Source organism: Salmo salar, chromosome 09 (genome assembly GCF_965601325.2).
Source record: "Salmo salar chromosome 09, fSalSal1, whole genome shotgun sequence".
Taxonomy (NCBI): Eukaryota; Metazoa; Chordata; class Actinopteri; order Salmoniformes; family Salmonidae; genus Salmo; species Salmo salar.
Window position 1 is genome coordinate 130,163,311 of NC_138299.1, and position 12,753 is coordinate 130,176,063.

Below are 12,753 nucleotides of genomic sequence, written 5' to 3' on the forward strand. Positions count from 1 at the left end.
TGGGGGTTGGATTGAGGGCAGCAGAGAGTAGATGGGGGTTGGGTGGAAGTGTTTGGTGACAGGGTTAAGAGGTGGGAGTGGATAGGCTAGGATCAGGTGGAGGGTGGGAGGGAGGGAAAGGTCCAGACCAGGGGAGGGATAGTGGGGTTAGAGGTGGGCAGGGCCATGGCCAGGTGCTGGGGCTCTGGTGTCTGGTTCAGCCCCCAAGCGTCTGGGACTCTCCCTAACCCGCCTGTGTGTGTCAGTACCCGCTCCAGCACGCCCGGCCTCCTACACAGCTCTCACACACACTCCTCACACACTCTCGCTGTGGGCAGACCGTGCTGTCCAGGCTTCAAAGTCGGACTGTTTTCTCTACTGCTGGTGCTCTACACACGTTTCTGTTACTGCTTCAAGGTTCTGGCTTTTTTCCAGTTTTCCTGTGAGGATCGCCAGCGGCTGGGAAGATAGTTTTGTTATAAGTGGAGGAGTTTGCAGCTGAACCTTGGATTCCACACAGCAAGTTGGGCAGTACACCCAGGTAAACACTGTACACTCCTCTCATATCAGGGGTGATCACCTTAGTATAAACGTTGTACTTTGGATTATAACTTGTTCTTTAGATCGTTTTGCACACTTTATTGTGCTTATCCTTTTTGACGAATGATATTGTCAGTTACTTCAATGTGTCATTGTACATAGAACCTGAGAACGACGAGCCTGTGTGTGTTTCACCATAGACCCAGCACAGAGAAAGACCACGTGTCTTTCAGTAGCCAGAGGGCTGTTTTATATTCTCCACCACTGTCTGCTATGTGGCGTCTAACAAAGAGCAGGTGTGTCTTGGAGGAGGAGAGAAGAGGGGGATGATCCCAGCCATGATGCCTTATTACTACCTGGGACTCGCTGGTCAGGCTGTTCTCTCTCTCTCTCTCTCTCTGTCTTACTCAGAAACCACCCCTGTCATCATACTTAGTTTCCTGTGCTATTGACTACATTACTACCATACCCTCTTTCATGCCATGTTTCCACCTGAGAGAGTTTTGACCTGACTAAGATCCAGTTTGAACCAACACATTGTGACAGTCTGGCAACGTTGTAACTCTGTGGTAATATAGTCAGTCGGGCGCTGTCCTCTCTGCTCTGTTGTCTCTGTCTGGCGGTCGTGACTTTGCAGTGGACACAATCAGAGATTTGTTCTGTTCCGCGAGGGGTCTGATTTAGCTGTTGGCCTGGAGCAGTGTTGTCTTGTGGTGGAGGAAATGTGCTTGAGGACTAAACCACCTGGCAGCTACAACAGGGAGTTAGACTGCGTCCCAGTGACTTGGTTTGTCTGGAGCTAATGCCGTTGGCTCTCTAAGCGTGTGTGGTCAGCCCTGTATAAGTCCAGCTCGTGTGGTTTGGTCAGGACCCTGTACGGTCATTGATGTTGTGTGGGCATGTTTTAGGCACCTTGAGAGTTTGTGGTCAAAGAGCGTCGGAGTCAGTGGGTGGGGAACTGTGCTGTGGTCCAGCTGTTCTGACATGGCCATGTGTCTGATCACAACCACCATCTCTGAGTCACACACACACCTGGCCCTGACATTTACAAACTTTCACTGATACGGTATACAGAGGGAGCAGAATACTGTTCACGCGCTCGTACTGGACAACACGTGGAAACAAGTACGTTGCAGAGTCATCAGGTTTGGCTCTGGTGTAAGCAGCTAGACAGGACTGGCACAGGAAACACAGTCACATTCGCTCTCAGTAAATGTCAACGTGCAGTTCTGTCAGTGACCCCGCCTAGTAATGACATACTAACAAACACACACACACACTCACAGCTTGACTGCTCTTCCCTCCCTTCTACATTCAATCTATCTCCCTGGGTATCAGTTCAGTGTACACCACATAGCCTAGATAGCCTGGGATAAGCAGTTAGGTGGGATGTCATCAAAGCGAGCCAGCTGCAGTGCGGAGTCCCGGTCGGTGTGGATGGAGACCAGAGCTACGCATTCCATCAGCGTCTCTCATATACACACACACACACACACACCCTTCCTCTGATTTAGTCACGGTGAGTCATTGAGCTCCTAGAGAGAGCAGAGAGGCGTGGAGTTGTTCACATAAAAAGTCTAAATGTAAATATACAGTACAAACTACCAGCATCGTCATCAGAGAAATGCCTACCTTTTTGCTAACCTCACACCTACCCTTGACCCAATGTATTGTAACTAGATCATCCACCCTACTGTATACTCACCCTCTGGCCAAACACCCTTTCACCCCGACTCCCACTTTTCCTCTAGTTCCATACTGTTTTCCCCCTGGTTCTCTCCCCCTCCCTGTCTCCCCCTTTCTCCCCCTTTCTCCCAGTCCTGTTCCTGGCTAATTGTCTTTTTCCTCAAGCTGTCAGAGTACATTATGGCCCCCTCTCAGAACAAGCAGAATACAGCAGGAGACCATTTTCTCTGCCTCCCCTGCCTTCCCCTCTCCCCCCTAAGAAAACGTGGGCTGGTGTGATGAAAGGGCGGAGGGGCTGAGAGTGGCAGAGCATGGTGCAGAGGAAATGGGGATTTATGTTGCCGTTAAGAGCTGGGTTATAGCTCTGTGTCTGTCACTCAACATTCTGCACAGTCACTGCAGACCAGAGAGAGGGAGAGAGAGAAACAGAGAGAGGGAGAGTACTGTTTTATAGCTTGAACGAGAGAGGAAACATCACAAAATATGAGAGGAAAAGTGCAAATACCTATAGCTTTATAGCATGGGAAGAGAGAGAGCAAAGACCTATAGTTTATAGCATGGAAAGAGAGAGAGCAAAGACCTATAGTTTATAGCATGGAAAGAGAGAGAGCAAAGCAGAGGGAGAGAATGGTAGCATGATTTCAGCTCCAAGACAGTTGAAACAGCCATCCATCACCTTGCTGTCAGTGGGTATACCGCTAGAACAAAGGGCAGAATCAGGCACAGTGGTTTGTGTGTTTGTTCTCTCTCTCTCCACTCTCACCCCCTTCTCTCTTTTTTCTCTCTCTCTTTCCATCTCTCCCTCCACCATGGGCGGGGCGCGGCAGCGCTGGTGAATTGGTGCGGTTGTGTATGTGTGTGTGTTTGAGCTGAGGTGGGCTGAGGACCGGGCACTAGACAGGGCCTCCCAACTGGGTCTGTTTATACCAGGCTAAAAATAAAAGTCCTGTTCAGAGCAGACACACACACGGACTCTATCCCTGCCAGAATGCATTACTAACGCAGGGCAACTCTTTAAATAGAGAGTGTCCTTTTCTTACGCATAAACTCATGAGATGTTTTCTATCTCTTTCTGTCTCTCTCTCAACAAGATCTCATAGTTTTCTCATAGTTTTTCTATTTTCGACACATTCATTCCGCGTGATTACAGGGTTAATGGTGGTGGGTAGTCTGGGGGACCATGAACCTTTAAGCTCCCACTTCCCTATTGTGGGATGGTTATTTGTAACGGCTTTCAATGGTATTACATGCCGAAGATTGAGCTCTCTCTCTCTCTCTCTCTCTCCTCTCTCTCTCTCTCTCTCTCTCTCTCTCTCTCTCTCTCTCTCTCTCTCTCTCTCTCTCTCTCTCTCTCTCTCTCTCTCTCGCTCTGTCTGTGACTGTGTCTGTTCTTTCGTCCTCTCCCTCCCTGTGTGTGACAGCATGTGAATGAGGCTGGTAGCCAGGTCATGTGGAGAGCATCATCTGTCACTGCCACACTGAACACACAGAGCTGTAGCCCTGACACATCCTCAGCATGACTATACAGCCTGTTGACCGGAAAGAGACATTCTGACAGACTGGCACCAAGGAAATACAGACTGACTATACACCCAGGTTATACAGATTGACTATATACCCAGTCTATACAGACTGACTATACACCCCAGGGCTATACAGACTGACTATACACCCAGGCTCTACAGACTGACTATACACCCAGGCTATACAGACTGACTATACACCTAGGCTATACAGACTGACTATACACCCAGGCTATACAGACTGACTATACACCCAGGCTATACAGATTGACTATACGCCCAGGCTATACAGACTGACTATACACCTAGGCTATACAGACTGACTATACACCCAGGCTATACAGACTGACTATACACCCAGGCTATACTGACTGACTATACACCCAGGCTCTACAGACTGACTATACACCCAGGCTATACAGACTGACTATACACCTAGGCTATACAGACTGACTATACACCCAGGCTATACAGACTGACTATACACCCAGGCTATACAGATTGACTATACGCCCAGGCTATACAGACTGACTATACACCTAGGCTATACAGACTGACTATACACCCAGGCTATACAGACTGACTATATACCCAGGCTATATAGACTGACTATACACCTAGGCTATACAGACTGATTATATACCCAGGCTATACAGACTGACTATACACCCAGGCTATACAGACTGACTATACACCCAGGCTATACAGACTGACTATACACATAGGCTATACAGACTGACTATATACCCAGGCTATACAGACTGACTATACACCCAGGCTATACAGATTGACTATATACCCAGGCTATACAGACTGACTATACACCCAGGCTATACAGACTGACTATACACCTAGGCTATACAGACTGACTATATACCCAGGCTATACAGACTGACTATACACCCAGGCTATACAGATTGACTATACACCCAGGCTATACAGACTGACTATACACCCAGGCTATACAGACTGACTATACACCTAGGCTATACAGACTGACTATACACCCAGGCTATACAGACTGACTATACACCTAGGCTATACAGACTGACTATACACCTAGGTTATACAGACTGACTATACACCCAGGCTATACAGACTGACCCCTCTGACTCTTACTCTCCATTACATAACTTAACAGGGAGTTTACAGGGACACTGGGAGTTTCTCAATTGGTTTTGCCATCTCCTCCATCCTTTCCTCGCCTATTTTTGAAGGTCAAAGGTAGTCGAGTAGGGGAGGAGAGGAAACGTGGAAACAAATGCGCTTGTATGAAAAGAGACTCTCTCTCCATTCGTGTCATCAGACAAATTACATTTACAGGAGTGGAATCCCAAAATAAATGTGTAAAGGGATAAAACAAATGTGTAAAGGGTTAAAATAAATGTGTAAAGGGATAAAATAAATGTGTAAAGGGATAAAACAAATGTGTAAAGGGTTAAAATAAATGTGTAAAGGGATCAAATAAATGTGTAAAGGGATAAAACAAATGTGTAAAGGGATAAAACAAATGTGTAAAGGGATAAAACAAATGTGTAAAGGGATAAAACAAATGTGTAAAGGGTTAAAATAAATGTGTAAAGGGATCAAATAAATGTGTAAAGGGATAAAACAAATGTGTAAAGGGATAAAACAAATGTGTAAAGGGTTAAAATAAATGTGTAAAGGGATCAAATAAATGTGTAAAGGGATAAAATAAATGTGTAAAGGGATAAAATAAATGTGTAAAGGGATAAAATAAATGTGTAAAGGGATAAAACAAATGTTGCTAGTTGTGGCTGACATTTTACAGATAAAACACTAACTCATTTCTGGTTTTAAATGTGTGCATCCAGCTGATTCAAAGGGGGTGGCGGATTCTAAAACACTTCTGTGCTACCTGCTGAGAGAGGCATCCTCTGCCGATGTAAGTAATCAAGGAGGTGAGCAGCCTCCTTCATTCACCTACTAACGAATTGAAACTCTCCTCGACCACTCGACCACTTATCGGTTTTCAGGTCACGGAGGAGAAACAACAAAGGAGTTGAGGACGGTCTTTTGCCCAAATGAGAATCTCCCAAAGCAATCACTGTAGCCCACTTGCAACAACATAACGAACCCACAACTGCTAATGAGGGAAAGAAATCATCTTCTTTTGTCAGATGGAGAATCCTCTATTATATGTCCCATTGTGCCACCTTTATGTATAGAGTCTCTTCCAGAGACATACACATCGAGATCAATGATCTCTCCTCTGTAGTCCTAGCCAGGCTCTAACTGAAGCCACATGATCAGAGAGAGAGAGAGGGAGTGAGGGAGAGAGAGAGAGGGAGTGAGGGAGAGAGAGAGAGGGAGCGAGGGAGAGAGAGCGAGGGAGTGAGGGAGAGAGAGAGAGGGAGCGAGGGAGAGAGAGCGAGGGAGTGAGGGAGAGAGAGAGAGCTCATTACTGAGGGGTCTCAGTCAGGCTCCTCTCCTCCTGCTGAGACCCACTGGTTAAATATTCAGTGTTTTTACACTGACAGAAAATGTCAGCTCTAAAAGCATCTGTGCTCCTCTCATCCAGCTGTGAGGAAGGATGGAGGGAGGAAGGGTGGGTGGGAGGGAGGGAGGGAGAGACTGGGTGGGGTGTAGGGAGGGAGGGTGGGGAGATGGCGTGGGGGGGAGGGAGGGAGGGGAGGGAGGGAGGGAGGGAGGGGGAGGGAGGGAGGGGGGGGGGGGGGGAGGGAGGGTGGGGGGGTAGAGGGAGGGAGGGAGGGAGGGAGAGCAAGAAGATGCAGAAGGAGATAAACAGAGAGAGAGGAAACTTCGTTCAATAAATGAATTAGATATGCCCTCCATTATGTTATTACCCTACTAACTCCCAAACCTAACTGGAACCATCAGGTCAGATCTGACCTGGGATCAGCTAGAGCCAACTGTCTCTGTCTTCTCATCTGGTCTACAGTTTTATGTCATGGGGCCATCGATCAGATCAGATCTGACCTGGGATCAGCTAGAGCCAACTGTCTCTGTCTTCTCATCTGGTCTACAGTTTTATGTCATGGGGCCATCGATCAGGTCAGATCTGACCTGGGATCAGCTAGAGCCAACTGTCTCTGTCTTCTCATCTGGTCTACAGTTTTATGTCATGGGGCCATCGATCAGGTCAGATCTGACCTGGGATCAGCTAGAGCCAACTGTCTCTGTCCTCTCATCTGGTCTACAGTTTTATGTCTTGGGGCCATCGATCAGATCAGATCAGATTGTATGTATTTCTTATTTCCCGCTTGAGTGTGTGTATCTGTGACACACCCTCGGAAACAGGGACAGCAAACACACACACACACACACAGACACACACACACACACACACACACACACACACACACACACACACACACACACACACACACACACACACACACACACACACACACACACACACACACACACACACACACACACACACACACACACACACACACACACACACACACACACACAGAGTGAGTTCTCCGAGGTTCATACACCTCTATATATAGCTGTCTGTTTTGATTCTGTATGGTTCTGTGTTGGAGGAGGACGAGGAGGAGGAGGAGCAGGAGAGAAGAGAGAGGAAGAGGGCTGGGCCTGCTCCCTGGTACAACTCTAAACACTCTCCACTGCATTATTCACACACACACACACACACACACACACACACACACACACACACACACACACACACACACACACACACACACACACACACACACACACACACACACACACACATATATGTACACACACTCTCAAAGAGATTAATAGTCACTCTAACACACATACCTTACAGTGCACAGTATGATGATATTCACATATTCTACATGACTTCTCTTGTGGCCAGGTCTGAAAAGCCACATGGAAATTCTGTAGCAGTTTGAGTCAGAATCTACAGATTATAATCTCTAGATTATAACCTCCATCTAGGCTACTCCCTGTTGGTTTAGGATGGGTTGGGCCGTAATCTGCTTTCAATAGCTATAGTAGACAATCAAATCTTTGGATGTTTGTCCTGTGTGTGTGTGTGTGTGTGTGTGTGTGTGTGTGTGTGTGTGTGTGTGTGTGTGTGTGTGTGTGTGTGTGTGTGTGTGTGTGTGTGTGTGTGTGTGTGTGTGTGTGTGTGTGTGTGTGTGTGTGTGTGTGCATGTGTGTGTTAACAGTCTCATATGCGTGTGGATGTGCTTTGTGTGTCCACCTTGCCCTTGATTCAGATTCACAAAACCTTGACAACCAACAGAAGGTCAGCAGGAAGTGTCTGCTACCATGGTGATGGAGGGGAGAGAGGTGGGGGCTGGATCCTCTCATGTCAAAACATAGCTCAGGGAGCGTGTGTCTGTCCATGTGTGTGTGTGTTTATGATTTATATTCCTACTGTGTTTTATTAGTGTGGTATTGGTATTCCAGAGAGGGAGCAGTGAGCCTTTTGATGAAGTACAAGACAGTGTGATGGTTAATACTACTGAAACAATGGATCTGTTCTAATACACCTGTAGTGTGTAGGGTTCCTCTCTACTCTGTCTTATTGGACTTTCTACCATAAGCCCAGAGGGCCACTGTTAACCCTGTTGACCCTTCCAGGCCAGAGTCAACGATCCAGAGCCTGGCCACTCGGATCAGACCAGGAGCAACATCGATCTACTTCCAGGTCATTAAACCCTGGACTGGGCTTATCGATAAACGCCACCGTTGCACAACAGAGATCAATAACAGACAGAGAGAGCGATCTCTCAATCACATACACTGTTCCAGTGAGGGCATACAGTGTGAGAGACATCTGTCTATCTCTGACCGGAGAGAGGAGGGAGGGAGGGAGAGAGAGAGAGAGAGAGAGATCAGTGGGAGAGAGATATTGATGGATGGAGAGAGCGTTCTGTCCTTCTACACAGTAGCCAAGCTATTGTTCCATCATGGACAACCAATACAAAACAATATACTTTGATCTAGAATATTTGTGGAATACACTGAAATCCCTGCTGCATAGCAGGCCTGCTTATTCAGTGAGAGTGTTGTCACATGCATGCCATTGACTTGTCAGGGACAGAGAGACGGAGAAACACAAAGAGATGGAGGGATAGAGGGAAAGGTAGAGCGAGAAGAGTTCATCCAGGGCAGGGTGGCCTTCCCTGCTGGTGGATTATAGAGAGGCCATCTGTTCCAGACAGATTATAATCCTGTACCACAGGGGGACAGAGAAGAGGGAGGAGGACGGACAGAGACAGACGGACAGAGAGGAAAGGAACTACGCATTCTGTCATACTCATACACACCAACGCTGAGAAAACAGTCAACAAGTAGTGAAAACCTATGAATATGAATATGTGCTACTTGGCATTAGTCATACATTCAAACAGTTTTTAGTTTTTAAAGACGCCCTGCAGACTTTTTATACTCCCCAAATACTGTAATTAGGTCATAGATAAAAGTATAGCGAGTGGATTACTCAGCAGAGAATGGAAAATACCCCTGTAACTCACCAAGAGGACTGCTTATAGTTAAGATAGTTCTCTTCAAATTGCAACCATTAAGATAGTGTCTCAGCACTTAGAGAAGATTTAGGGATTGAGATGAAAGAGTGTTTGGTGTGGGAGTTACTTCTCTTCCTCCCCTCTCTCATCCTTCCTCTTCCCCCTTTCTTTTTCTCTGTCCCCCTCCTCCCCCTTTCTCTCTCTCTCGCTCTCTCTCTCTGTGGGGCGTTTCCACCTCTGTGCTCTAGCTCTGTAGACCAGTGGAAGGTCACCTCCCCCTCTGATCCCTCACCCCGCCCCCTGTCTCCCCCCACCCTGTTCTATCACCCCATTGGCTGACTGTGTCTGTGATGAGTCAGTCTGCCCCTTCCCCGTTCCTGCAGGGAGAGAGACGGCCACGGAATTCACTCTCCCTTTCTGTTTCTCCTCCTCTTTCTCACTCCCCTCCCTTTTTGAGTTCTCTCCCCCTCCCTCTCTTTTGGAAAACAAGTGATCAGACCCTACCCTTCTCAGACAGACAGAGCAACAGAGGGAAAAAGAAAGAGAGGACACTACAGAGGAGAGGAGCAGCCATATCAGTAGCAGCAGGATCAGTGGAGAGTGACACCAGAACGCAGACATACAGTCAGTCTCTCTCTCTCTCTGGTCTCTCTTTCCGGATTGGGGCTGGATCTCTTCCCCCTCTCCTCCCCCTGTGTCTCAGCCGGAAAACCGCAGCAGCTTTGGGAACCCACTCCCACTCCCACTCCCGTTGTCATTCCCGAGGCGCAGCAAGCCTGCGCCTGTCTAGAATGCTGTGAAGGATGGTTCACCAGGAAAACTGTTCTCACCAGGTAAGACAGGACACTGACTGAGACTAGCTGGGACTAGTGCTGAGACTAGCTAGGACTAGTGCTGAGGCTAGCTGGGACTAGTGCTGAGACTAGCTAGGACTAGTGCTGAGGCTAGCTGGGGCTAGTAATGAGGCTAGCTGGGGCTAGTGCTGAGGCTAGCTGGGACTAGTAATGAGGCTAGCTGGGGCTAGTGCTGAGGCTAGCTGGGACTAGTGCTGAGACTAGCTGGGGCTAGTGCTGAGACTAGCTGGGACTAGTGCTGAGGCTAGCTGGGACTAGTGCTGAGACTAGCTGGGACTAGTGCTGAGACTAGCTGGGACTAGTGCTGAGACTAGCTGGGACTAGTGCTGAGGCTAGCTGGGACTAGTGCTGAGACTAGCTGGGACTAGTGCTGAGGCTAGCTGGGTCTAGTGCTGAGACTAGCTGGGACTAGTGCTGAGACTAGCTGGGACTAGTAATGAGACTAGCTGGGACTAGTGCTGAGGCTAGCTGGGACTAGTGCTGAGACTAGCTGGGACTAGTGCTGAGACTAGCTGGGACTAGTGCTGAGACTAGCTGGGACTAGTGCTGAGGCTAGCTGGGACTAGTGCTGAGACTAGCTGGGACTAGTGCTGAGACTAGCTGGGACTAGTGCTGAGACTAGCTGGGACTAGTGCTGAGACTAGCTGGGACTAGTGCTGAGGCTAGCTGGGACTAGTGCTGAGACTAGCTGGGACTAGTGCTGAGGCTAGCTGGGACTAGTGCTGAGGCTAGCTGGGACTAGTGCTGAGGCTAGCTGGGACTAGTGCTGAGACTAGCTGGGACTAGTGCTGAGACTAGCTGGGACTAGTGCTGAGGCTAGCTGGGACTAGTGCTGAGGCTAGCTGGGACTAGTGCTGAGACTAGCTGGGACTAGTGCTGTGACTAGCTGGGACTAGTGCTGAGGCTAGCTGGGACTAGTGCTGAGGCTAGCTGGGACTAGTGCTGAGACTAGCTGGGGCTAGTGCTGAGGCTAGCTGGGACTAGTGCTGAGGCTAGCTGGGACTAGTGCTGAGACTAGCTGGGACTGGTGCTGAGGATAGCTGGGACTGGTGCTGAGGCTAGCTGGGACTAGTGCTGAGACTAGCTGGGACTAGTGCTGAGGCTAGCTGGGACTAGTGCTGAGGCTAGCTGGGGCTAGTGCTGAGGCTAGCTGGGACTAGTGCTGAGACTAGCTGGGACTAGTGCTGAGACTAGCTGGGGCTAGTGCTGAGGCTAGCTGGGACTAGTGCTGAGGCTAGCTGGGACTAGTGCTGAGACTAGCTGGGACTAGTGCTGAGGCTAGCTGGGACTAGTGCTGAGACTACCTGGGGCTAGCGCTCTCATCTAGGGCTCCTAAGGCACTGCATCTCAGTGCTAGAGGCATCATTACAGACCCTGGTTCGATTCCAGGCTGTATCACAACAAGCCGCGCTCAGGAGTCCCAAAGGGGGGCGCACAACTGGCCCAGCGTTGTCCGGGTTTGGCCGGGGCAGGCTGTCATTGTAAATAAGAATTTGTTCTTAACTGACTTGCCTAGTTAAATAAAGGTTAAATAAATAAATAGTGCTGAGACTAGACAGAGCTGTTAGTCGAGTAGAGGATGTGTTATGTTAGCTGTCGTGAAGCAACAGGGGTTGAGCTTGCCCTTCCAGGGGAGAAGATACTGCAGTAGGACTGGTATGCATGTGTGTATTCCCAAAGGTTTCCATCATGTAATACTGGCTGACTCTCATTAGTGGTTCTCGTATCTTGCAGGGGTTTGTGTGTCACGGCTGTCAGGAACATCCCAGTGGGTTTGGTGTTTGTATTATGGGATGGGTCTGGGAATCAGATTACTAAGGCGGTTGCTAAGCGCACATTTGACTTCAGGGAATAATGTCCCTCCCCCCTTCCCCTGGGCTGAGCCTGATCAATAGATGTCTGGGAAGGGTGTGTGTGTGTGTGTGTGTGTGTGTGTGTGTGTGTGTGTGTGTGTGTGTGTGTGTGTGTGTGTGTGTGTGTGTGTGTGTGTGTGTGTGTGTGTGTGTGTGTGTGTGTGTGTGTGTGTGTGTGTGTGTTTGTGCATAATATATTTAAGGGTTTATGTTTATTATCATGTGTTTTATTGAGTATATTCTTGAGATGCGATGTGTTTATTGCCACTGTAGCGCACAACAGCCAGTACATGTAAAGTGTGTGTGTGTGATGTGAGAGAGTGCGTGGGCGGGTGGATTGGAAACGGCACCTCCAGACTGCGACAGAAGTGTCCCACTTTACTTAACGAGGAATGGGAGGAATGATTAGATGAGTGGAGTGCTGAAGTGGTGCAGTACATCAGAGCTTTACTCACCTCATACTCACCGACAATATAGACAATGTGACTGTAACGCAGGGAGAGGAGGAGGACGAAAGACAAGTACGTAGATGGACAAATAAAATGGAGATGATGGAGGAGGGGAGAGGGGTGCAGCAATGAAGGAGGTGAAACAGGAGGAGTAGAGGGGGAGAAGGAGGTGAAACAGGAAGAGTAGAGGGGGAGAAGGAGGTGAAACAGGAGGAGTAGAGGGGGAGAAGGAGGTGAAACAGGAGGGGTAGAGGGGAGAAGGAGGTGAAACAGGAGGAGTAGAGGGGGAGAAGGAGGTGAAACAGGAGGGGTAGAGGGGGAGAAGGAGGTGAAACAGGAGGGGTAGAGGGGGAGAAGGAGGTGAAACAGGAGGAGTAGAGGGGGAGAAGGAGGTGAAACAGGAGGGG

The 12,753-nt window shown here is 48.7% G+C and overlaps 1 protein-coding gene across 3 annotated transcripts in view; it reads left to right on the forward strand.

Moving 5' to 3' along the window:
* The window catches only part of LOC106612913 (schwannomin-interacting protein 1), a 301,652-nt gene that overhangs the window by 255,415 nt on the left and 33,484 nt on the right, over positions 1–12,753 (forward strand). Inside the window, exon 1 of one of the 3 annotated variants that reach the window (XM_014214575.3) lies at positions 9,625–10,023. The exons of the other annotated variants lie outside the window; for them this stretch is intronic. Within the exon in view, the coding sequence (XP_014070050.1) occupies positions 9,994–10,023 (30 nt within the window). The 5' untranslated portion in view covers positions 9,625–9,993. Of the gene's footprint in view, positions 1–9,624; positions 10,024–12,753 lie in introns of those variants that run through there. 3 annotated transcript variants of the gene reach the window in all.